This window comes from Polypterus senegalus, chromosome 12 (genome assembly GCF_016835505.1).
Source record: "Polypterus senegalus isolate Bchr_013 chromosome 12, ASM1683550v1, whole genome shotgun sequence".
NCBI lineage: Eukaryota > Metazoa > Chordata > Cladistia > Polypteriformes > Polypteridae > Polypterus > Polypterus senegalus.
The window spans coordinates 165,457,602-165,483,604 of NC_053165.1; the positions used below are offsets into that span (position 1 = coordinate 165,457,602).

General features: G+C 42.2%; 1 protein-coding gene across 3 annotated transcripts in view; it reads right to left on the minus strand.

Moving 5' to 3' along the window:
- Positions 1–3,854: 3,854 nt before the first annotated feature.
- Positions 3,855–26,003, minus strand: part of dyrk1b (dual-specificity tyrosine-(Y)-phosphorylation regulated kinase 1B) — a 98,465-nt gene continuing 76,316 nt past the window's right edge. For 2 of the 3 annotated variants that reach the window (XM_039770688.1, XM_039770686.1), the window contains exons 2-11: positions 24,157–24,314; positions 23,598–23,717; positions 22,748–22,936; positions 21,453–21,600; positions 20,781–21,067; positions 17,531–17,677; positions 16,701–16,862; positions 8,448–8,751; positions 7,323–7,426; positions 3,855–5,113 (exon numbers count right to left, since the gene is read on the minus strand). In XM_039770688.1, the coding sequence (XP_039626622.1) occupies positions 4,493–5,113; positions 7,323–7,426; positions 8,448–8,751; positions 16,701–16,862; positions 17,531–17,677; positions 20,781–21,067; positions 21,453–21,600; positions 22,748–22,936; positions 23,598–23,717; positions 24,157–24,219 (2,145 nt within the window). In that variant the 5' untranslated portion in view covers positions 24,220–24,314 and the 3' untranslated portion in view covers positions 3,855–4,492. The remainder of the gene's footprint in view (positions 5,114–7,322; positions 7,427–8,447; positions 8,752–16,700; positions 16,863–17,530; positions 17,678–20,780; positions 21,068–21,452; positions 21,601–22,747; positions 22,937–23,597; positions 23,718–24,156; positions 24,315–26,003) is intronic. The other variant, XM_039770687.1, reaches the window with a different exon arrangement.

The window sequence follows — 26,003 nt, forward strand, 5'->3', positions numbered from 1 at the left end:
CCACTTTGGTTTTCTGACTCTCAGGTGGGCTATGGGGGCCGTCCATGGGGGGGTCTGCGTGTGCCCACTTGTGCTCTATGCTGGACTGGTGACCCGTCCTGCTTGGCTCTTGACTTGGTCAACATTCATGAAAAGGTGGACACCACTGAGGTGCCCAACAAGATGACCAAGGACGACGACTGAAGAAAACCACCGGCTTGGCGTCTGCTGTTAGGTGGCACAAGTCCAAGTGGGCAGAGCTTTACTACTCGTCCTACACGAGCTTAGCCACCCTATCAGAGCTGGACCATGAAAGGCACTATATAAGAACTGAGCACTCGAGACCAAGGCGATCCACTGAGCTGTCCTCTTTGACCCAACGATGACGTGTCCAGCTTTGTGTGACGTCAGGCCTCCCCGATGTCACACGCGCCTCTTCATCCCTTCACGGAAGTAAAAGGAGAAGAAATCAAAAAATTGACATCAAAGTTGAGCATCGTCACCTCAGGCCTCCCTTAGGGTGGAAGTCGAGGACCTCAAGCAACTCGCGTCAATGTCACCGTAGGATAAAAGGCCACCAGCTTGACAGAAAGGCTCTGCAAGAGGCCAAGACGACAGCAGCGGACCCTCAGACCAAAGGCCGGGATGTCTCAAGTGGTGGACACCCTCACCTCGCTTCACTTCACTTCACTCCGCTTCTCCAAGTCCTCGGCTATGAATTTGAAATTCCTGTTCCCGGCCTCAGCTGTTAATGAAATTAAAACGTGTGGAGACCACCAGAAGGCGTCTCCAAAGACCACAGCAGAGGTTTATTATGGTGAGCAGTGACCACCACGACCATCTGCCCACCCAGAGCCACAAAGGCACAGGAGATGCAGGGCCAAACCGGACCCCAAACGCGTGCCTTTGAACTGAGGGACGCTTCGTATACCAAGACACACATGACGGTGGTCCGTCTGCCACGCATAGAACAGTTTAAATGGAAAGCAGCTTTGCGGCTCGCCAAGTGACACACAGGACATCAAAAGGTGGCACTTCAGACTCCCAACACTGCAGAAACACCGGACGGAGCACAGGAAAGGACCCGCGAACGCCTCTGGACTGCTGGGGTGACGAGACACACGACCCTCGTGACACCCGCAAGCCCACCAGTTTCCAGCAGTTCAGGTATCAACACAGGCGGGGAGTCCAAATGCCAAGGTGAACGAACTCTCAGCCCCTCCGCCCACCTTGTCCTGGCTTTTTGTCAGGCTGCTCCCATCATCCTGGTTACCTGGCCATGGTAAGCTGGCACAGCGCTTTCTGCCTTGTGCCCTGAATGAAACTCAATTTTAATTTATTTCAGTCATTTGCCACCCTGAGAAGTGCGAGCCGCTAAAATGCCAGCTGGCGTCTCGGGTCCCGTTGAGCTCTGCCTTGCACGTGGTGATCACATGTGCCACTAAACCCAACACATACACGGGACTGGCACTTCAGTGCTTCAACTACAACGCTCTGGGAGCTTCTGCCCACTAACTTTCCATCAATGCTTCTGTCACCCTCTTCACACCTTTGCCTTGATAATCAAGGTGGGCGATGCCACAGACTCCAATGGCGAGAGTAAAATGGTGGACTAAGTCACCAACCCAGGTACCACTGGCACGCCTGAGACAGTCTGGCAGACGGGCATCGCCAAAAGAAATCAGACACCCCTTTGAAATGGTAAACTGATGCTCCTCCACTTCTAGTTCTCGCCCGTCCTCTCGCGTGTGGCAGTGGTGCTCCTGCTCAAAATGGCATTGACCGACTTCCACAAACGACATGAAACAGCACAGCAGTCCTCATTGTGCCCCCTTTGGTCACATCCAGTGGTACCCACGCCCATCTGCTTCAGACCATTGGCAAGCTGCAGGTGAACGTCATCTTTGTGGCCCACTCCATCATCATCATCATCACACATGCCGAGCATCGACAGACCTGAACCACCGCGCCAAACAAACTGAATCCACAAGGCGTCCTCCTGCCATCTACGTGCTTCTGTCCTCTGTGGCTTCATCGTGGGGAGCAAACATTCAAGACGTCTCGTCATAAACGCAGCGCTGGGCACACGTGCCACGTCTTGAGCTCGATGCACATTTACTAGGCAACACAAGTCCTGTGCATTTCACATCGTATACCACAGCAGCATGCCAACAGCTGGCAGTCTTGAGGTCAAAGAGTGCAGACTGAGTCGACTCATCCGACAATCACAACGCACAGCCACTCACACTTACTTTACTGTGCCCTGCCTGCCACCACACACTCCAGTTCTTACTAGCGTGTGCCAATCAACATGAAACACAATGTCACGACTAACGACAGACATGACAGGTAAAGACAAGAGACGGAAAAAAGGGAAAGGAGCCATCTGCACGTTCAAACAGGACCCGATGAGGTGCCACACAACAGGCTGGGCACCAGACTAAGAAGTGGCAGGTCTCGGCGTGGCGTACAGATGGGGGCAGAATTGGCGCAGACCAGGAAGCAGAGGCTGATGGTGCGAGGAACCTCCTCGAGTGGCGACCAGCAGGGAGCCGCTGCTATTTTTAATAACTATAAAGAAGCGGGCGAAGTCTGCAGAGGATACCAAGATATGTGGATTGGCAGATAATCAAGAATTCCTTGAATCATCACAGAGGGACTGGCACAGCAGACTGGCTTGGGCAGATTTGTGGACGATGAAGTAAAGAATTACACGAGGGTTGAATACACAACGGCAGATCAGAAAATTGAGGGACCACCTCATGAGAAGATTTAGTCGTCGCGGTGGACTCGACGCCATCCACTGTCAGACAGAAGCCATTAAGAAGGCGCCCAGAATGCCAGGCTATATATGGCACCTTGATGTGTGCAGTGCCAGTCACAGCTGAGGTCCTGGGTGCAGTTTTAGTTTCCAGGCTACGGAAAGTCCAGAGACTCGGCCCACAAAACGAATTCAGCGGATCGAGACGGTGACTTTAAGAACTCGGGGACACGTCAAGGGAAGAGGACCACAGCCATTTGGAATAAGTGACTGGGCGGTGGGGTACGTCAGTCTGGGCTGCTCTTCTGTTGTAAAGACGCTCGAGCACACGGAGCCCGAATTGTGGAGGGCGAGGTCACCAAAGCCTGGCGCCGTCCTCGTCAACGTGAACACGGCGGCGCCGCCACCGACTGCAAGATCCTTACCTGGAAGATCCGGACGTCTTCACCTGAAAAACGTCGGCAGACAAACAGAACCATCTGAATGAGCGGGGGGCTCTGAGCGCGGACCCGAGCCACAGACGAGCATTAAAGGGCACAAGAAAAACAGCAAACACAGGCAGCTTTTTTTTTTCTTTTTTGTTAAATAGTAATAAATACATGAGATGCAGTGGTTTTTTATATTTTTAAGCAGGAGGGTTAAAAAGTTTCTTTTGTATGTTTGTTTAGCAGCAATCCTGACATTTTTGAGTGGATTTAGCAGCCTAGAAAAAGAGATAAGAGAGGCAGAGAATGCTGAAACAGGAATCAACACTCACAGAGTGCTGACGTGGATTGGGGGCCAGAAAACGAGAAAGAACACAGGAGGGCATCTGTGAACATTGCAGTGAGAAGACAGCGGGCCCAACATCATTAAAATCACTACGTCGTGCCTCCTCCTCCTCCTCCTCTCAAATGACAAGGGAGACAAGCGAGCAGAATTTGGCCTGCAGCTACAAACCAGACTTGAACCTTCCAGAGTCAGAGTCAGGGCAAGACTGCAACAGACAGCAGCGAGAGAAGACAGAACGACAGTGAGAGAAGAAGAAGAAGAAGAGGAAGAGGAAGAGGAAGAAGAAGAAGAACGATGGACAGACAGAATATAAACCGGAAGCATTTGGGTGTCTTTCTTGAGAAATGTTTCTTTTTTGTTTTCCTTTGACACGGTTCATGGTGGCAGATTCCTCCGTCCTTTACATGTAAGCCAGTGTGTAGCAAGAACTTTTAAAACATAGAAAATAAACAATAAAATAAAATGGGAGAAGTCCCAGAGTTTGTTTTCCTTTTTTGTTTTTTGGAGGAAACGAAAACAAAAAAACAAAAAAAAAAAAAAAAAGAAAAATTAAAATTGAAACAAAATTAAAAACCCCACTCACTGCCTTTTGTCCTCTTTAAGTTTGTTTCTCCCCACACGCAGGTCTTGCATACCTCATGTAGTGATTATTAATAAATTAACAATTTACAATTAAACACCTAGACTTCAGGAAAAAATAATCAGGTTCCATTCACCTTTCGGAAACCCAGATTCCAACCCATTTCACGTTTATTCCTAAATTCTCGCCAACCCCCTTCTTTGAACAAAACAAAATAAAATAAAAATAATAAAAATTATAATAAAACAAACCTATAAACTCCCCTCTCCTCCTCCTCCTCCCCCGAGAAGATTCTCTTCATGTCCCCCGCCCATGCAAACAAAACTTCCGCTTCTGTTTGTCTTGTTTCACGTTTGTTTCGTCATTATATTGTATGGCTTTTTGCATTTGTTCAAGATTCATCAAGAGCTCGCAGCCGTACTCTGTGGGGGTCCGCTGCCACACACCGTTAGCATGACCGATTCTTCCGAGTCAGGGCGATTGCTACGAGGCTGCCCTGTCAAAGAGGGGCCACTACCCTGTGGGTTGTTGTTGCTACTACTAGGATATGGAGGGTAGTTGAGCCCTGAGCTGGCAACTACAGTGTCCTGGGGGGGGGCTACTACCGTCCTAGTCCGGAAGGCGGAGAGACCCAGATGCAAGTTGGAAGAGCCATACTGGCTGGAGTCCAAGCTGGAGGGCAGGTTGGAGGCCGGGTGATGAATGGAAGACGGTGCCAGGTGGTGGTGGTGTGTGAGGTTCAGTTCAATGGCATCTGGGAGTTGCGGAGAAGAGATCGGCATCAGCTGCTGCTGCTGTTGTCGGTGCTGGAGTTGCCGACCATTACCGTGATGACCGTAAATGGCGTGAGGGTGGTGGGGTTCAATGATCCCTCCTCCTCCGCTGCCAGCGAGGACACTGGAGTAGTGGCGAGGCTGCTGGTTGGTGGCAGTCTTGTGCAGGAGCAGTTGAGGATAAGCATCGCTGTTGGTGATCGGCCCGTCCCCTCCAGGCCAGAGTCGCATCTGCTGCTGTGTCAGTGCCTGAGTGGAAGTGAAAAGAAAAGAAGCAGAGTGTGAGTAACCAATCAGATGATACAAGACAAGTACAAGACACTGTGACACAGCCAACTGGTGACTTGCACCTTACTCATTTTTTATTTCATAAATAATTGCATGCTGTTGTCTTGACCCCCATAGTATATCTATATATATATATTTTTTTTTTTTGAAGTTGCATCCAGCAATGGCACAAATGTACATGCAGAGGCTCTTAGGTGGAACAGCAGACTGGGACGGAATGATTACAGCAGCAGGTGGGCAGCCTGTCGGCCTAGCTGGCCAAAGACACCAGGACTCTGCCTCTGTCTTTGACCTTCTCTGCTGTGACTGCCCATGGACACCCTTGGTTTTCAATAAGTAATGAATGGACTGACAATGCCGAGCCCCAGTGGTGTCCATCAGTTTCAAACTACTTTGATTTCACGTCTGTGTGTGTACTCTCTAGGTCTTCACTAATCTGTAAGGCGTGAGTTTGTATTGTGCCCAAGAACTTGCTTGCCACAGCACTATACAAAAATCAACTGAATTACCATAAAACATCAAGCAGGCTGTCATTACAAGGATTTTGATTTGGTCTTTTGCAGTACATTAAGATTCAAGGCTGAAAAATATGAACTTTGTCAACTGTGCCACAATTGGGAACACCAAGTGTTTTCCTGCATTGCTGTTGAAGTTACACAACAGTCTGTGTCAACAGAGACGGCCCGCAGTACCCGAGTTGGAGGATCTCCTACAGAGGAGCTTCTAGAAAAACCACGTGCGTCCATCGCTCCTGCCCTGACAGGCCAGAAGAGCCTCGCAGTCATCACTGCATGCGGCTCTCTATTTAGTATTGCTGTTCTGATATGGGCAAGATGGTTTAGTTATACTGTGAGCATGTGACAAACTGTCCATTAACTCCTCTTAAATGTTATTTGCCTTTATAACTTTACGTCAAAGTGTAAATAAAGCACACACGAGGAGTACAGAATAAAAAAGCAGAGCAGCTAACAGCCATACTGTACATTTCAGAACAACAATATGCAGGCGCCACATCCAGGATTACCTCCCTTTCATTTCTGGGTTATGAGAGCCAGAGCTTGCATTTCACGGGTTAAACTGATGGATGGGTAGTTAAGCCAAATGAGAAACCTCTGCCCTTGTGATACACTGCCAGGGCCATGTAGGGGTGACATTTCATTTAAAACCAAGCTACTGCAACTACTTGAGTGATACTTGAGCAGCAAGGAGCTAAAAATCAGTTTAGGTTTTTATTTAATGAATGCATAGTCCATCATCCTATTGAAAGCTTCTGCTCAAAAAACGTAATGTGGTTGTATCTTTGACTTCCTAGGAGATTCCTAGATCATCAGGACACCATGTCTATTGCAATTAAAGAGCTCAATTCAAAATTAAAATAAAATCACCACAAATGCATTTCCCCCTATAACGGACACAAACAGTGAGAAGTTACCATCAAACACTTTCAAAACTACAAAGACTGCTGTTTTTACTCTCGCTTTTGGTGTTTAAATACAGCACGTTGAACTGAATTGGACAGATGAGTGCGGATTTGTCACTTTTGGTGTAATCGGTGGGTATCTGACCACAGAAAATACTCAGTCAGTAGGTGAAAACTAACGGAATGGAACGGTGGAGCTGAGGCGGCTACGCATGTCAAGGCAAACACTTGGATCATTAAAACAGGGGGACGTGCTTCGTTCATTTATCTTTGTTTGCTTTTCTAATCAGACTACCATTGACTTTCTGAATAAGGTGCACATCACTAGGAATGGACCATAAAGGGTGATTATTAGCAAGGTTTTTTTTTTTATTTTTGACGCTATAGTAGACGTATTCATTTCATAACTTCTCGTATGAGTTGTGTTGCCCATGTGCTGCCTTGAGGGTTCATCTGGTGTAATCAAACAGATTAGTCCACTGGTCTTCACCCCACTACTTAAAAGCAACACATCTCTTTTAGGACAATAAAATTTAAATATACAGGCATTGCATATACATGGAAAAATATAAATAATTAAAAACAACCATATGGAACTTGTAAAATTGAATTTTAATCTTATTCATACAAAAATACAAAGGAAAAAAATACAGAACACGGAAAACTGAGCATAAATAAGTACATTTTATCACACAAAACACAATGCAGTATACAGGGCTATAGTGACATTAAAAAGAATGACATCTATACCTGAGGACTTTGCATCTCATAATCCGTATGGGTAACAGCGCTATTGTAGTATCGATTACTGTACCGATAATTTCGGTTATCATTGGAAGAACCACTAGATCCACCTGTAATAAAAGGTTTAAAACGTTATTTCTGTTGCATTCAGTATCCATCACACCTGTCTTTTTACGGTAAGCTAAGCAGACCGAAAGACATTAAATACTTGTTGGTAGAAGGGAACAACCTGCAGATTTTTAAGCAATCCAAGAAAGTTTACCAGAGCCAGCCAGACAGACTGCGTGAAAATTAAAACAGGCCAAACATCTTTCAGGTTCTAGTACGATGTAAATAAATATAAGCACCAATCTTACAGTGGCAGTGACTAAAACAGGACAGCTGAAACCAAATAAATGATTCATATTTGGGAAACAAAAGAATGACATTTTTTTCCAGGAGATATTCTACATGTTGTACTTAAATTTCATGGGTGCCAATAATAGAGACCAGCAGCTGGAAGACTATTCTTACGGCCAGCCTTGAACATGACAGTCCAGTCAAAAGAGACCTGCAGACAATAGTCCTGAGGCCTCAGGCGCACGCATGGCTGATACAGACACCGCAATAGAGCTCAGAAGTTGACATTTGTGGTTCAAAGGCAATCTTCGCTTCATCCACTTTGGCACCTTAATACTGTATATCCCTGGCACAGTGAGGCTGCCTTACATCACAAGATGTCACCAAGCAAAAAATAAAAGACAATCCTCAAATAGGTAGCTAAAACTACATTAGTTGAACCTTCAGATGCTTACATTATCAAGCTAGACGAAGGTTCAGTTTGCAAAAGCGTAAAGAGCAAGAGAACAGAGGATAAGCTGGGTGATGAGGAAAACAAAGAAGCCAAGTTCAGTGACGTCTTGGGAGTCACAGAGCAGGTAGGGTGGGCTACTCTTAGAACACGGACAACAGCTATGCAGGACTAGCCTTGGATCTGCACAGCCATTAGTGACCAGTAAGCACAAGCTGTCATGACAATACCAAGTATGGCTGTGGAACGGCACAGACAAACATCAGAAACATTTGGTCACTTTGTGTATTTCAAACAACATTGTGAAAACCATATAGTGTAACACTTCATCTCTTACTCACCTGAACTGGAGACAGAACTGGTTGTACTAGTAGAGTGGCTGTGGTCCATGGCAGGACTTGTTGAGGTGCTACTGCTAGTGTTTGTCCCTTCATCGGTTGTCTTCTTGAAGAAGTTATGCTGCAGTGCATAGAAGGGTGTAATGCGCGTTTTGGGGTCATAGTCCAACATGCGCAGAATAAGGTCCTTAAATTTCAGGTAGTCGCAAGGAGCATGACCCTGCTCCCCTGCTCTCCGACCCCCAGGGCCTCCTGTCTCCACCCCAAGTATCTCATGCAGCCTACGTGTAGCTGGTAACTTGTACTCCTACACAGCAAAACAAGTACAGCTAGTTAGTGGTGGAGCCTCAGCTAAAAAGACATTATTACCACAGTACTCCAGTTAGGCACTTTTAAAAGGCTCACTCCTGACAGCACAAAATAAGACATCAAAGACAAAACGTGATCAGCTTGTCTTCCTATCTACACAGGAAATGTTGTAAGCAAATTTGAAAGAACTGAAAATGGCGATGAGCTTAAGGGAATGCACATCACTTGATCAGGCACTGAAAGATGAGCAGAACATAAAGTAAATCAAATTGAAAATGATCATTCGTGAAACCTTGTCCATGAGAAATCAAATAAATTGTTATCAGTCAAAACATTCTGGAGACAGTGATGTCGCAACAGCAGGTGGCAAGTGAAATAGGCTAGAACGAGCCACAACTGCCGGCATACCCAGGCCATGAATTTGTTTAATTGGAACCTTGTCTGGGACATTCAACATCTTCCACATGGGTACCATATGCAGTACCGGGACTGAAGAAGTAGGAGATATGTAAATGACGAAGAAAATGCCATTTGAAATCAGAAAATGTAGTAAAATAAAGCTCTGGACAAGCTTCAGAAGTGGGTGAACCCTTGGGAAATGCATTTTAATGTAGGAGACAAGAGGAACGAGGAACACTAATTATAAATTTTTAAATAAATATAAAGATTTTATAGGAAGCAACCACTGAAAAGGATTTAGAGGTTTAGGTTGACTGTCTAAGCAGTGTGTCAAATTGATTAAAAAGGCGAATAAATTGTTAGGTCAAAGTGTTGAAGCTGTTAATATAAATCAAGGATTGTTATGTAAAGGATGGTAAAGAAAACCTTGCAGCTTGTGGGTCAGAACAACGCTGAACTCTGGACAATGTTCTTAAACACCTAAAGCAGCCAATTAAGCAATGCTGTTTACCCTCTTGGCTCAAGTTGGTACGTCCTCTACAGACTAGACAGTACAATAACATTTATATTTACATGGGATTAAATAAGCTCTATGCTCAAATAACAATTATGCAACTTTCCTTAAAAATGCATTTTTTTTCTTTTCATTAACAAATGTCTTATCTGAAAGAAAGCCCACTGAAATGAATTTGTAATTTATGTCACAGGATGTGTGAGAGCAAGCTGTACTGTCTGTCAGGACAGGCACTGGAGGATGAATAACGGTGTTCTGTCCGAAAAAGAAATCTGAAAATGACCGCCAATCAAACAAAACAACTCTCGATGGCAACATCAAGTAAAAGAAAATGCACACAATGAAAATTATGGTAAATTAAAGTTAACATATACTGATAAATTAAAAAATGTTCAGCCCTTTAACGTACTTAAATGATGGCCCAGTAGGACTGTCGAGCCACTTTAGATTTAATGTACTTAGTAAAGAAGACAAGTGCTAACACAAATTCTGTATCTTACTGATAACAGTTTTAGTGCCTCCAAATAAGATAAAACCAGACTACTGCAGAGTAATGGAGATACATTTATAAATGAAAAAAACGTGACTTTTACTTTTGCAACCCCAAAGTATGCATATCACTAATAAGACAAGATTTGATTAGTGAAGCAAGGATGTGAAAAACCAGAAGAATGAGCTAAAAACAAACACTGGAGACACAAAGTGATACCAAAATGTGAATCTCTTTAGTAATGGAGACACAGGGACCTACCCAGGAGTCCTCAAACTCTACTCAGTGTGGATGTTAATTTAACAGAAAGCCTCCAACAGGCCAATCTCATGTTAACTTACAAGGGGTTTAAAGGCCATACCACCTTCTTGATATTCTATAAAAATTAGGCAAACAAATGAATTGAACATCAAACATTAACTTTCCAAGCTTGGCTCTTACAATCAGTTTAAATGTTTATTATCTTCACTTCATGCTTTATTAACTCAATTGCATGTTCTTTGAACGAGAAGTTCAGTGCTTCTATGTCCAGAGTCTAAAGTGGCACCCAAGTTCAGTCCCTGCACACTTCTGTCTCAACCAGTGTAACAATCTGGACATCATTCTTACTTTTAAGTGATCTTTGTCAGCTCAGTGCTAGACCTGTGATGTCACCAATCCGCTCAAGTTACACAGCATTGATCATATGTAAGTCACATGACATGTATACAATACAATACTTTATATATTTTATACCACACTAGCGTGGCCTTACCTAGAGTATTGTGTGTAGTTTTAGCCTCCATATTACACAAAGATACAGCAGTGCAGGAAGTGGACAAAAAAAAGTGAAAAACCACTCTGATTTCATTTAGGAAACGGGCTGATTATTAGAAACAAAGCAAGCATTTCACAAATACTGTATAATACGACACTAACAAAAACACGTAATGCCGTATCAGTTAAGACAGTACTGGCTCTGAATATACAGTGGAGACATGCATGTAAAATAAAAGACATCATTTGCTTTTTACCGCTAACTTGGCTGTACTTGCAGTGACTGCTGGAGTGTTTCTTCATAACCCGCTTACAACACTAACAGGGGGCTGACACGTGTGATCACAGACAGGTTATGGAGACAAGTGGATGGCTACTTTTCTTCATTTTTGGAAATCCAAGTCCAGTGTATTTCTATTTGCAAACCAGTGTTAATCTTGTTTATAAAAACCAAGATGAAAAATACTCAACAACGATATTTTTTGTGCGATGAAAATGGAACGAAAACTAAATAAAATGCTCCCCTTAACCCTTAACTACACGCACCATTTACCATCTCAAAAATACTAGTGCGGTGTACTTTATGCATCAGTGTTAAAATGGTTGCAATAAAATAGTACAATAAGTTTAAATTGTATATGTTTTGAATGTACTTTAACACCATAGTACTGAATAGAATGACACAGTCTAGGACTGTCTGAAAATAAACCTGATCCACTTCTCCAGTGCTGTTCATCACCACTCACACTTTCATTCACTGCAGGATTTGCACAAGGATCACATTTCAATTCAGTTCAGTTGTCGAATGTTCTTTGCAGACAAAGTCATTGCACGATGAATATCTCACCGTTGTCATACATAAGTACCCGGCATGGAACTTGTGACTTTGCATCCACTCATGAAACCGGCTGAGGGCACACTGGAGGGAAGCCATTGCGACACTGGACTTGTAGTGAATCAAGCCGAGGATAGACGGCGATGCTGCCGGTAGGTTCAAGTGAAAGGACATTGGACAAAAACAACTGAGATCGGTGTACAAAATACACCAGCGCCAGTAGTTAAGGGTTAATGACGAAAACTAAGATGAATTCTTTTAAAATCATTGTAGAGGAAAACTAAAGAAAATGCAAATGTTACAAGCAGACAAGTGGACGATGAGCAATGTGAAGCGCTGTGCACACCTCTGTTGTACATAACATGGACCCCCAACAAATAGGAAGCATGACATGCAGTGCAGCATTTTAAAAACATGCTTGTAATTGGGTAACATTAGTTTGGGCGCCATCAGAAAATCATCACGTCAAACCAGAATCCTGCTCAGCACTACTCTGCTATGTGGGCGAAAAAAGCAGTCAGGAATATGGACTTTAACTACAAGACTGACACAAATAAAACCCAACGTAAGCCACGTGTAGTGAAGATCATGGGAAAGAACACCACAAACCTGAGATTCATGCCAAGGTATGTGACGTTATCGAGGTGGCGACTTGCCTGATGCCAGTACTGTTAGTTATCTCTGGCTCTCGTTCACCCTGCTAATACTAATGTATCAGGTACGTCAGTTTATTTTAGGTGTGCTGTTAGTTGGTCTGTCACAAGAACTGATACTTCAATGCCGTGTGTTTGAGAATTTCAGCATGCAATTGTGCTTATTAATGAAGAAAAATGCCAACACACAGACACACACAAGATTTATCCCTTTATGAGTTACTTAAGGAGCTTGGAGAGTGCAGATGATGTGCTAGTTTTACACATTTGTTACAGCAGATTAAATGACGGGGGGAATCAATGGCTTTTAATACAGCGTCCTACACAGCCCTGATAAGGAGCAGAAGCATCACATTCGCTCTTTGATGGTAATGAGCACGTCTACACGTTTGTCTGCGCATCAGTCCATTTTGGAATTGGTGTGATGTGAGACACTTTGGCTCTTTTAAAAGAGTTCTGAGATTTATGTCAAAAAATGGACTTGTCCTTTAAATGTTACTAATGTTTTTTATGTTACTCTTTAGTGAGTTTTTAATAAGTTAATGAGGTAAACATGAATCTTACAATAGCAATGTTGTGAAGCTAACAGAGTGATTCTCTGACAAGCCAAACTTTAAAAATAGTTTGTTACAAAAACAGCTTTTAAGGGTTTGTTTAAATGCAAGTATCCTAAATTATTTTGGAACTCTCCATTCAACAGTACAGATATAATAATGTTTGAATTTTTATTTTTTAGTATTTTCAACTATCTTTTTCAGTTCTCGGAGAAAACAATTTCAGATAATACATTTAAAATGGGCACACGGTCAGATAAATTAAACAGTCCACGATGATCTCATTCTTTATAAACCCTACACTGAAATGCCCCCCAAGATTATAACATCACCCTATTTATTGTTATACTAGAGGGTCTCTATGACTACCACACATTAAAATTCTAGTCCGGACTTGTGTTTTGATATTTATGAATGCCAGTAGGCTACTAGTTTACTGCAATGACTTGATGCATAGATGACTATTTTAAATCTGCTGCTAGCTTTAGTGTTTGAAACTGTTATTGTGCTCTCACTGTCATAGCTTTTCAAAGAGAAATCACATTTTCTGCCATATCTTTTTGCTTTATGAAAGATGCATTTTCTACATTAAAAATGGTTAAATCATATTTGCTGGAAGGCTCTTTTAATGTTGAACGACCTTGTCTTTTTCTGTGAGAAAGATTACATGCGTGTTGCTCGGTCCAGCCTTTTCTGGTAAAATCTTATAGCAGCATAACTAAGACATTGTGATGAGAGAGAAGAGCTGCCATTATCTGACTAAGAGCTTTTGGAGTACAGCAGACTCCCCGCGAAGTCGTGGTTCAGGGTTCGTGGATTTTTCCTTAGAACCTAACTATTAACAGCGTAAAGCGCAAATATCCTCCACAATTTTTTATGGCTTTTTTGTGGCAATACCGTGCTGTAGAGAGAACTGGAAGCAACCGCTGAGAGAAACATTTTTGGGATGGTGAAAAGTAGCCAATCCGAGAGCGTTATTCATTTCTCCTTGCTGTTGATCGATTGCTGCCCTGTGACGCGACTCCAGCTAAGTGTCCTTGTGTTTTCCATTTTGTTATTCTTAAACACACAAGATGTCACCGAATCACCCTGCACCTTCTAAGGCTGCTGGCACTGAGCCTAAGCACCGGAAGAAGTTTAAAACACTCCAGGAGAAGGTTCAACTACTGGATTTGCTCCAGGAACTAAAAAGTTATGCTGAAGTAGTGCGCCACTATGGCATTAATGAAAGCAACACACACTAAATAAATAAGAACGAAGCAGCGATCTGGAGTACCATATCTGTACGTTTCTGTGATAGTGCCAAAAAGGTATTGACCGTAAGGAATAAAAATATCATCGGGATGGAATCTTCCTTGGCATTGTGGATCACCGACTGCAGGAAGAAGAACATCCCCTTAGACCAGGGGTCCTCAATCACAGTCCTTGAGGGCCGCAGTGGTTGCAGGTTTTTGTTCTAACCCAGTTGCTTAATTAGAAAGCAATTCTTGCCAATAATTTCATTTCATGGCAAGTGATTTATCTCTGCTATGTCAGGTAATTCTCATATCTTAGATTTTCTTCCCCTTTCTAAGGATATCATCCAAATGATTTGAAGGCTAAAATGGATGACTAATTCTCAGTCCTTCACTTTTTTCTCCTCACTTTCCTTCCAAGTATTTAAATTAAACCAAATAGTGCATGATAAATACACACAGGAGTAAATGGTAACAAGCTAATTGGAGAAATGCTGGTCCCTTTTGTCATTTGCATACTATTGCTAATTAGGAACAATTAAAAACCAAGAATACAGCTGTTTAAGACTAAAATAAGCATTCAAAATCTTAACGAGCGAGACAACTAAAGTGAAGCAGAAGTGAAGCAGAAGTGTTACTTGAGCAAAAAGTGCTTCTTATTAAGCAACTGGGTTGGAACAAAAACCTACAGCCACTGCGGCCCTCCAGGACCGTGATTGAGGACTCCTGCCTTAGATGGTAACATCATCTGTGAGAAAGCACGAAAAATTGCACCAGCAGTTTGCTACAGGAGACAATGTAGCAACTTCCCATCACAATGTTCCTGAAACCTATAAAGAAAAGCCAGCATGAAACCGCACCAGAAGAAGACCCGTCCAATGATACGACCCCTCCTGAAGAGGAGGCGCCACCTGAGGAGTTTTAAATCCTCTGCATCGTACTGTACAGCTACTTCATCATCATCATCAATATCATTCATCATTGCTGAGTACCGTACATTTTACTGTATTTTAAGTAAATGAAATCATGTGTTTACTTTAAACTATAAAAAAAGGCATTTAAAAGGAATTTTTTAACCACATCCAGAAGTCGCGGTTTTTCACAATTTGCGGGTGCTCTAGGAACGTAACCCCGGCGAATTTTAGGGGTGTACTGTAAATCCTTTGTACGTTCGATAATCACTACATGTGGCTTGGCTCATTAGTGTACATGTTAGTAGAATAGTTTAGAGGTAACTGTATATTCTGTGCATATTCATATGTTAAACAAGATCCATCCATCTGATTTGGACTGTCTGGCTGATTTACTTTTACTCAACTGAAATGAATGTCCTTTTTGTCGACTAAAACCAGACTAAAAACTAACAATAATTAAATGACTAAAATGCAATTTAGTTGTAAGACTACAACTAAAACTAAATCAAAAAGTCTTGTCAAGTTAACATTGTTCCAAACGCAGTGTACACATTTGTCTCCATGCAGGTACTTCTCCTGTGAGTCTTGCCAAAACAATATTTAGAGAGTTATGGCTAAGTATGAAAAACAACCCTTTATCCTATTGCATTTTTACATACTTGGGTATTCTGAAGTACATAATAAGTTTGATCTGTGCCAACTTTAGATGCAGAGGACACAGTTAGGCAACATAAGAGAAGAGATTTTGTGAATTACGAAGTTGACAGAATGGAGCTGCCAGGCCTTCACTTGGCACTCAACAGTAAGACAACACAGATGGTTAAAAACAAACCTCTTCCTTCCCCTTTTTTTTTTTTTAAAAAAGTCCTAATTCAAAATATGGTGTCTGTTAAAAAAATAGGAATATGTAACTGGTGACATCTCATTTAGCAGAAATGACTTCAAAAATGTTTTGTATGCCTGTTGATCAACTATGAATTCAATATCTTTGCCCAGCCCACGGATGCCATAACATGTCAATTAGGTCGGCTCCTTGCCCATTCCAAAGCATATCATTTCTTCTGCTGATCTTCTCCATATTTACTTGTGTTAGAATTGTTGCAGTTCTGTCTGTGAAACATCTCCTCAATGACACATGCTGATACACTTTAGCCATTCTAAGCTGCCCATATATAAACTATTCTAAACCCCGCCACCATGCTTGTTTTGTTGGGGTTTTTCTACTTTAATCTCATTCATCTAATATCCTACTGGATCATCCACATGGTATGATGGGTGACAATATTTTTTGAAGAGAGCAGAGGTTTCCTCTTGGCAGCCGGCCATTCATTTGACTGGTTTAGAAATCCTCTTATGTGAACTTAGACAATGGGATTAACCAATGTACATCAATGTGCAGTTCAATTTGACTTTTTCTTGCACTCATCAATATAATCGAGTGTTACCAAATGAGATGACTTTTGCTTAGAAAGCTGAAGAAGCAAAAAGGAAACCACTGACTAAGGGAAAAACAACATGTGCAGCAACAACTTTTTCTCCACATGAATTGGGGCATGGTTGAATGGAAGAAAAATAGTAGCCGTAAGTTTTTACTCACAGAGGGAGACGGATAAAGTACCTTCTTTATGTCCTTATTCTTTTTGACTGTCCAAAGCCCATCGGACAGCTTGTCAAAATACTTCCTTGCTTTAGGGGCCTGATCGAGCATGTGAGATGGTGGAACTCCCAAAACTTCTACTATTTTATTCATCTGATCAACCTGTGCAGTTAGAAATTTGAAAAAGAAAAAGTTAAACAAACAAGTGAATAAAACAAGTTCAGACTGTGTCTGCAGTGGCAGACAGTGATGAATAAGCAGAGCATCCTAGAAGTCATTTCTCATAACCGTTACATACTTAGAGAATACAAAACCAGTTCCTCAACACCAAGATCTTCAATTAATGTGGATATGGTTGTCGGTGATGAAAGGAGCTACACATCAAATTATTTTTGTATGAAGGCAGTCATTTTTTAACCTGCTTATTACTGAAGAGTGTAACAAGGGGGTGCTGGAGCCCATCCCGGCTAACACAGGGCACAAGGCTGGAACAATCCCGTGGACAGGATGCCAGTCCATCGCAGGGTGAATACACACACACACACCAGCCACACACTCAGGCCAATTTAGAATTTCCAATTCACCTAACCTTTGGACTGTGGGAGGAAACTCAAGCAGACACAAGGAGAACATGCAAACTCCACGCAGGGAAGACCAGGACATTAACCGAGGTCTCCTTACTGCAAGGAAACAACAACAACATTTATTTAGAGAACACATTTTCATACAAATAATGTAGCTCAAATTTCTTACCACTGTGTCATGTTTTCATTAGTTCAGAAAGCAGCACTGCCACAATGCTTCATTGCACTAACAGCATCAAACCGTACCTCATTTGAGCCACTGAAGAGGGGCTCTCCTGTGTGCATTTCCACCAAGATACAGCCAAGGGACCACATGTCAATTGCCAGGTCATATGGCATTCCCAGGAGCACCTCCGGAGAGCGATAAAATCTGCTTTGGATGTATTGATAGATCTAAAAATACAAATAAGCTAATAATTTATTCTTTTAAAAATTTCTTTATTTACTGAGTATAAAATGTTAAAGAAAACAACAGGAATTTGATAGATAGACAAGAAAACAAGCAATATCAGTTAACTAAACCTGTGTGATAAACAAATGTTCTGCTTCTACTTAGTTTTACAATAAAAATGAATTAATTCTTAAGACATACTTTGCTCTTACAAACATTCAAACTAGATACGACACCGAATCTTACAAGTGACTTTTACAGATGACATGAACCATTCTGCTGACTCTGCACAACTAGGACACGCATTACCAGATTTGTGCTGCTATTCAGGATGGTTTTTAAAAAATTCTTTAAGTCGTTTGCAAACCGAGTATCTTTATTTGAAAAGCAGGCCGCCACAGCCACACTTTTATTTTAGTGTTTTGTATCCTGTTCCTTTTCACTTGTGTACATGACATTAAAAACTGTATTCGATATAAGGCATATTCTTTTAATAACCATTATTAATTTTATTTTAATTTATAAATCATCAGTTTGGCATGTAAACATTGAACATACCATGTAAAAATATAAAGATGTAATGGGAACAATAAGCTTCTACGTCGCCATCGTGCTCCTGGTGAAACATTTAAAGTTATGTTCTTTGAGAACTGAGTATTTTGGTCTAAATGTCACAAAACGCAGCACCAGTTATGCCATCTACCTTAGCAATACTAAATATAAATTAAAGACAATAAGACTTTACCTGGTAGGGAGGCCATTAAAATGACAGTCATATGGGACATTCCGACAGAAAGGTATAATGTACCCTTTTCCAGCTAGAGTGCGGATGGACAGGGTGGGTGGAGAGGCATCTTGACATGAATGCCTAGCACTTTCTTTCCCAGTCGAGGAGCTGAAACAAGTGAGGGACCGTGGAAGACTGCCTACCATGGTCTTAAGGTCCCCTAGTAGACTGGGAGGCAGCGGCCTACTTGGCAAGCCCGTTTAAGCACCTGTGGGGCAGCATGGGAAATGTTCCCTTGGTGCTTGCCAATGCTGATGTGGGAAGTGCTTCCCAGAGACAACATTTTGGCACTTCTAGGTCTGGTGATTCATCCTCCCATGCAACTGATGGCTAATAGGGGGAGGGATGTGGCAGAAGACATTTGATGTCAAAGGTTCTGCACAACTTTTTTTTTTTCCATTTAAATAAAAACAATGCACTCAGGCTTCAGGTGGGTGTTGATGCACAAGGTAGCATGGACAAGTGGCCTAGGGGTAGTGAATGGGAGGAGGCTGCATTCACATGCGGACACTCGCAGTTCAGCCGATTTCCTCATTAGTGCTCTGGGGGTCGTAATTAAGGCACCTGCGCCCACTAAAGTATAAAAGAGCCCGAGCAGGAAAGACAAGAAATGAGAGAGCTCAAGAGACTGGACAACAGAATGATATGTCTGGAGGTTACATGGAAAGTAAAGAAAAGACAAAGAAGTAGGATCATGGCTGAGCCAGTGGGACAGTGTGGAGGCAAGCAATGGGCAAGTGGCCACGAGTGGAGGACGTGGAGGGCGCTCACGGGGCTGGGTCACTCCTGTTGTGCACCTAAAGGGCATGAACGACCAACTAAGTGACCCTGCTGAATGCTGTGGGATGGCAATGGAAGAAGGAGGCAAGGCTTGCGGGGTCCCCTGACAAATGCCCTGGGTTGGTGATGGGGACACAAGCCAGACTGAAGGGTGACTGTGCTTGCTGGTGGACACTTGCCCTTGCTGAAAAGCCTAAAAGGGTGAGCAGAGGAGATGTTGATTTTAGGAGGAGGCACCAAAGCTTGTAATGGTTTTAAAGAACAGATCCTCACAGTGATGTTAACCCGGTTTCTACTAGTGGATAATTTACTCGTTTGTTGTGTTTTTTAACCTCCATGGACCACGGTTTTATGGATAAATGATTTGTTTTAAGGCTCTTGCACTGTACTGTGTTTGGACCAATGCATCTCGGCGTTTTCTCGGCTTGCCAAATCCATCTCAATTTTTGTCAATAGATGTTGCAAGTTCAAGAAGGTGATGCCAGCTGTGGGAACCTGAGCATCAGATGCCTCTGAATAGATCATTTATCCTCCTGTAATTTTTTTTTCTCTTTTATTGCACTTTAAAAAGTGATCCTTTTTGGGAAGCAAAACACTAATTCTGACATACAAGAACATTTGGGATATCAGTCTAGGCTGTGCTAAAAGTTGTAAGGGGCAAAACAAGTACACGCCTAGCATTAGCTACTGAAAAGGCCATCTAAAGGAAAGGACAAACTTGAATGATTTGACTGGATAAATCTTTAAAGCGATATGCTCCTCTCCAGGTAGAAACAAAATCAGCAGTTAAAGGTTTCTCCATTTACCCAATTCCTGGGTAAACTGACACTAAGTAACACTTAAAACAGTTAGCCATGAAGTGTCTATGTGTGCACTTTAAAAGATGGCATCACCTCCAAGATGATGTTGACGTGTTGAAAACTAAAACCAAGGCTCTGGACTAAGCAGTCATCTGGAGAACATGTGTGACATAAACAGGAAGTTCTAAACCCGCCTGTGAACTGACCTGAGGCAGCAAACTCTTTTAAGGTGAGGATGGTGACAAGAGGGACATCTGCTAACTTAATGCTCCACATCTGTTGCTGAATATCTCAAAACACTTCCTATAAACTTGCCCCACTACAAGTTACTGTTCTTAATATTTGGAGACTGAAAAGTGTGACTTCAATACTAAATAATTAAAAGTAGTTATTTTTGTACATAAACAAAATCAGTATCAATATTTGCTTTCTAAATTAGCACAATACAGTATTTAATGAATAGAAATTCTGGGATAAGAAAAAAGAAACACTGATATGCACAAGAGCAAAACTGAAACACTAAATACAGATCTACTCTAAATATGCTGGTCTTTTTCAAATGCTTATGTAGACCTGAGAGACACAAGTTACACTACAACACGCAGCCCACCTGTAAAATGGTGGATTTAAAATTACACACTAGAGCAGCAGCACGAAGACAAACGGAACTTGAATATCACCACACAACATCACAAACAATACCTTTATTATATATGTATAAAAAAAGCATCGGCTTACCCTTTGTCCTAACTGGCAGGAGCTGCCAAAGTCAACAATTTTGATGGCACTGCGTTTGGGATTGCACAGAAGGATATTTTCAGGCTTTAGGTCGCAGTGAATGATGCTGAGTTCAGGTGTGGCTAGGAATAGCAGTGCTGTACACAGCTGCTGTGCAAACTTGCGTGTCAGGTTCAGTGAGACACCGCGAAAGTTGGTGTTGCGCAGAAGATCATAAAGATTGTAGGAGAGCAGCTCAAACACCAAGCAGAGGTGGTTTCGGAACATGAAGTGCCGTTTTAAATGAACTGTGAAGTTAAAAATAAATAAATTAATTAAAAATGATGTTATACATGTATTATATATGTAATCACACATGTTATAAATAACACTGAAAAAGAGAACACGCTGACCCAAATGTCCAGTCAAGACACAAATGCCTATAAGAGACCTCTAGGCACCTAACCAATGCCAGTCTTCTCACCCCAACAATCCAGTTTATACTAAATTAAGTCAAGAGGAGAATTGAACAAAAATAAGCGATCGATAATCTTAGCTGGACAGGGTCCACTGACAACTTGCAAACCAACACTGACGGTAACCAACTAAATGCTGGCAGGAAAATCTTCCTGAATGCAACTTTTAACAAAAAAGACAAATTCAATCAGCAAGCAGATCATTTCAATCCCCCACCTATGTAGTACTTCATTTCAGTATCATGTTTGTTCATGAGCTCCAACAATCGCAGCTCAATTTGAGCTTGGTTCAGAAAGGCCTTCTTGTTCTTGATGATTTTCACAGCCACCCATTCTTGCTCATGGTGATCATATGCCTTCACGACCTGAAAAGTAGCAAACAATTACTCCATTTAACAAGGACAAACTGGCAAATGTAGTCAAAGATTTGCACTAATTTCACAATTAGTACAACAGAAATTGTCATTATTCTTCTGAAATGAATGTGTCACATAATCTACTGAAGTGATCAGGAATGACAGCAGAAGACTTTAGGAAAGCAGTTAATATGAAGGGATTAGCAGAGACAAACTTGGGCCAGGCCTGAAATTGCTTTGAGTTAGCAGAGTCCTAAGAAACAGGAGGCTCTTCTCTGACACCGTGCTGGGTTCAAGCCTTCGGAGGCTGAGCCCTCAAGCCAAGGCATTTACGGTCTAAACCTTGTTATGGGAGTCCTTTTCTTTGGTCAGCAACTTTGGGGGGTGTCCATGATGGAATGGAAAGACACAGAACAAACATTCAATTGACTAGACACTGTTGATTCTAACAAGCAGATGAAGAACATTCTGTGGAGACAACTGTCAGTGAAACCCATAGAGGGGACAACAAACAGTTTGGTGCAAACTGTTTAAAAAAAAAAAAAAGGTTAGGAGTCAAGGGTCCGCTGCTACGGAACTACAAGGGAAACACAACAGAAATAGAGATTCAAGTATAATGTCCTCAGCATGAAAAACATACACAAATGTCCAAAAGATTTTTGAAATTGCTATGTAAGCATCAATGTGCTTGGAAATATCCATGGACAGGGAGATACTGAGCATTCCAGAGAAGCAAGAAACAGTGCAACAAAGAGGTAATTAATGGCTGCTTCCTGTCAGCTAGCAGAGTCAGGAAGTGCAAATGTGTGATTCAGCTTAACACACACACACACACACACACACACACACACACACACACAGAGTCATGAAATACAGTTCTTGGTGCAAAGTGCTCTTATGCTGAATTAATAAGGGAAATTGATGTTAACAAAGAATACCGCTCTGTGTTTACTGTAAGACATACATCATAATTGTGTGAACAATGCTGAACAGAAGCCATCCAACATCAACCAGAAATGGTTACCGCAAAGGATTTGGCATCCATGAAACATTTCATGTGTTCCTATGCAATTCAACTCTGCAAAGGTGAAAACATTAAAAATGGATGCCTTCTGCTGTACTTGTGATGTCATGCAGATCTTGAAAGAAGCCTCACCTGCCCAAAGGAACCTTTGCCAATGAGTGAATCAATCTCATAGCGGTCCAGCCACTTTTCCCCATTCTTGACTATATAGTCATAGTTGTCATCATCAAAGCCATCATTGTATACTTTCCTCTCCTTTTTGGTGCTGGAATCATCAGGGGGCACCTGCTGAGCACGTCTCTTTTTCTTTGTGTAGTACACCTAGCAAAATAATTTAGAAATACAGTTATAGATTTCAAGATACAGTATAGGACACCCATTCCCTATTCCACTTACGAAGCTCAGGGTCACAGGGAACTGGTGTCTCTCTCAGCAGCACCAGGTTGGGCATAGCCCTGTAGAGGGTGCCATTACATCACTTGACACCAGACCATCATCAAAGATAAGCGGGTTTGGTTTTGCTTGAAGATGAGGCCTGCTGAAGGTCTATACATATAGTAGGAGTGTATGCAGGCTCCCCACAGACAGTACCCTGCTGGGACACCAAGCCAGAACTCTGGAGCGGTGTGGTAGTGACACTTAGCACTGTGTCAGCACGCTACTCTAGAGACACCTGACACACAAAGTCATACCGTTTTTGAGTTACAATTACAGAGCAGATTAACCAAGGATGCCGTGTTCTCAGTGGGGAGGACCACAATGCATAAAACTGGAGACCTCCTTGGGGGCCACGAGCTGGCAGGGATTCTAGCACAATTTCAAACAAAATAATAAACAAGCCCAAGTTCCCCCTTAAAACCTATAAACCAACTCCAGTGGAAGTGTGTAATGGACATTTTTATTGGAGTTGGAAGTGTGTAATGGACATTTTTATTTGTGGTGGTTTTTCATGTTTATACAAAACCACAAGGATGCTCCTAACCTCATTGATGTGCTTGTAAGTCTTTATTAGATCAACAGATAATTTTCTAAGAGGTGCATTGGCTGGATCACGAAATGTTGGGGGAATCCTCCTCTGTAAAATAGTCATGTCTGACAGCACCTAAGGAAAGAAAGAAGAATATTTACACTAGAAATGACCCTCAATAGCTCAGGAAAGATCACGTTAACTAATAACAGACACTTCTGGGCTAACCAAACTCAAAGCCTTCTGAATGAACGCAAGGCAGCTCATGTCATTCAACTAATCTTAATTAGAAGAAAATAATCAAAACCTTTATTCATTTAAATCGAAGGAGATACCATTGCTGCTCATCATTTTCTAGACAGTCAAAAAGCAATTTAAAGGTTGAGCACACAAAGAACAGCCAAACAAATGAAAGGGATGTCAGCTGCCTCAATTGTATAGCTTGCTACTCTTATTGGATAGAAATATTTACCTCTCATTTATTTGCATTAAAGAAACTCAAAATGGACTCACATTTTAGGAAAAGAAAGGAAATTAAAACTGTTAAAATAGAAGGTAAAACACGGAGCTTCACCTGCTGTTGGTCGGCCATGGAGTGAATGTGGCTGAAGGTGGGATGGCTGTGCTGGCTCGACATGGTTGGCTCAGCTGGGGAGAAGCCCAAGGCAACAGGCTGGCAGAGGGAGGAGGAGGAGGAGGAAGAGGAGGGCTTGCATCCTGAGCTTCTTCCACCTGTGATTTAATGGGGGAACAAAAGAGAAGATCAGAGTGAGTCAGGTCATTCAAAAGACAATGCACCATGGGCCTTCTGTTCATTTTTCCCAGTAATGCCATTCAACAGAAGCGTCTCCGGCATGTGTAAAAGTGCTCAGATTCAGTTATCCGTTTTAATATTATAACATGCACACACTGAGCAAAAACAAGATCAACTTATATTGAACACAACTGCCAATTTTTTTTGCCAAGACCACCATATTGAAATTGCTAAACAAAAATCTTTACAAGGAATCAACCACAGCAATTACGTAAGAGAGGATAAAAAGTTTAATGCAAAAAGGGAGTCTGAAAAGAGACAGACAAATGTCAGTTAACAGAGGGAGAAGCGCCTACTCAGCGGAGGTTATCTGTTTTACTTTGAATGAAGACCACCTCACGTAGAAACCTGGAATGTGCCAAGCTGCTCTGCACTATAGACCTTGACACAAGTGTGGTCAGCACATTGGCAGAAGTGTGGTCAGCACATTGGCAGACACAAACACCTCAGAGACATCTTCGTCAGAACTCACTTGTGCTCCTGACTCGTCCGGAGGTAGACCACGGTACTGGGTGGCTACTGCTGGGATGGGCTTCGACCCCTGAAACTCCCAAATTGGATTAGGTGACTCTGACAGACAGATGGCATCTAATAGTTTGTCATGCTTACCCAGATGGGGCAGCACACGAGGAGATGAGAGCGATGAGTGGCAATCACAGACATGCAAGAAGAATGACAAGCAGAGGCTGGCACCAAGAACACAAAAATCTAACAACTTGTACTGTTAGCCCCTACAAGTTGCCTTCTAATACTTAATGATGATAGAAAAAGGGACAGACTGCTGTCAGAGTGGAAACTAAAGTGCGGATGCAGAATTACTTTACCAATAAAGGCTGAATGACATCAAATGTAAAAACAAGAGGAAGGACCAAGCCCCTTACACACACACACCATTAACCATCCAAAACTTTGATCGTACTAAAGAGTCGTGACACACATTGTCAGCATTTCTTATCTGCCCAGACTGAGCAGGGACTACTTTATATAGGGGCTACATTATCTCACGCTTGTCAACATGGCGACGGAGAGATGCCACACAAAGGTTGGACACACAAGTGAGAATTTCACTGTGCCCGTTACACTTCATAACATCAAGGCAGCCACCACAGCTGCTGGGGCATTTCGACTGAGAATTCAAAAAGTCAACGCTGTACGGATGGCACACAGAAGGTAATATGAGTGACGTCACTAATGGTCCATAGTTCAAAGAACACATGCAGGTAAGTAGCAGACCACCCTAATATGGGAATGAGGGGCCCTGCTAGGAGACAAGATCATCCATTATACTCTCCAACAACAAAACAATATTTAAAAAGTGAATTAAAACATTCCTCATCTCATTGTGACCACTTAAACACGCACAAGACATTATTACTGTGTTCAAAGTGAATGTATGTGACCAAAATTAGCAAGTGGGAAACACAGGAAATGACACAAATGCACAGAGCACAGCAACCAGTGCCATCACATCAATCTAGGCATGCACTGCAATATCTAGAATTGCACAATAAATACGAGATTTTAGGGGTCGCTTGAATGACGCAGGTTTCGCTGTTCCATATTCAGAAGTTTAAAATTGACACACAGATGGCAGCTCTTCATGATGG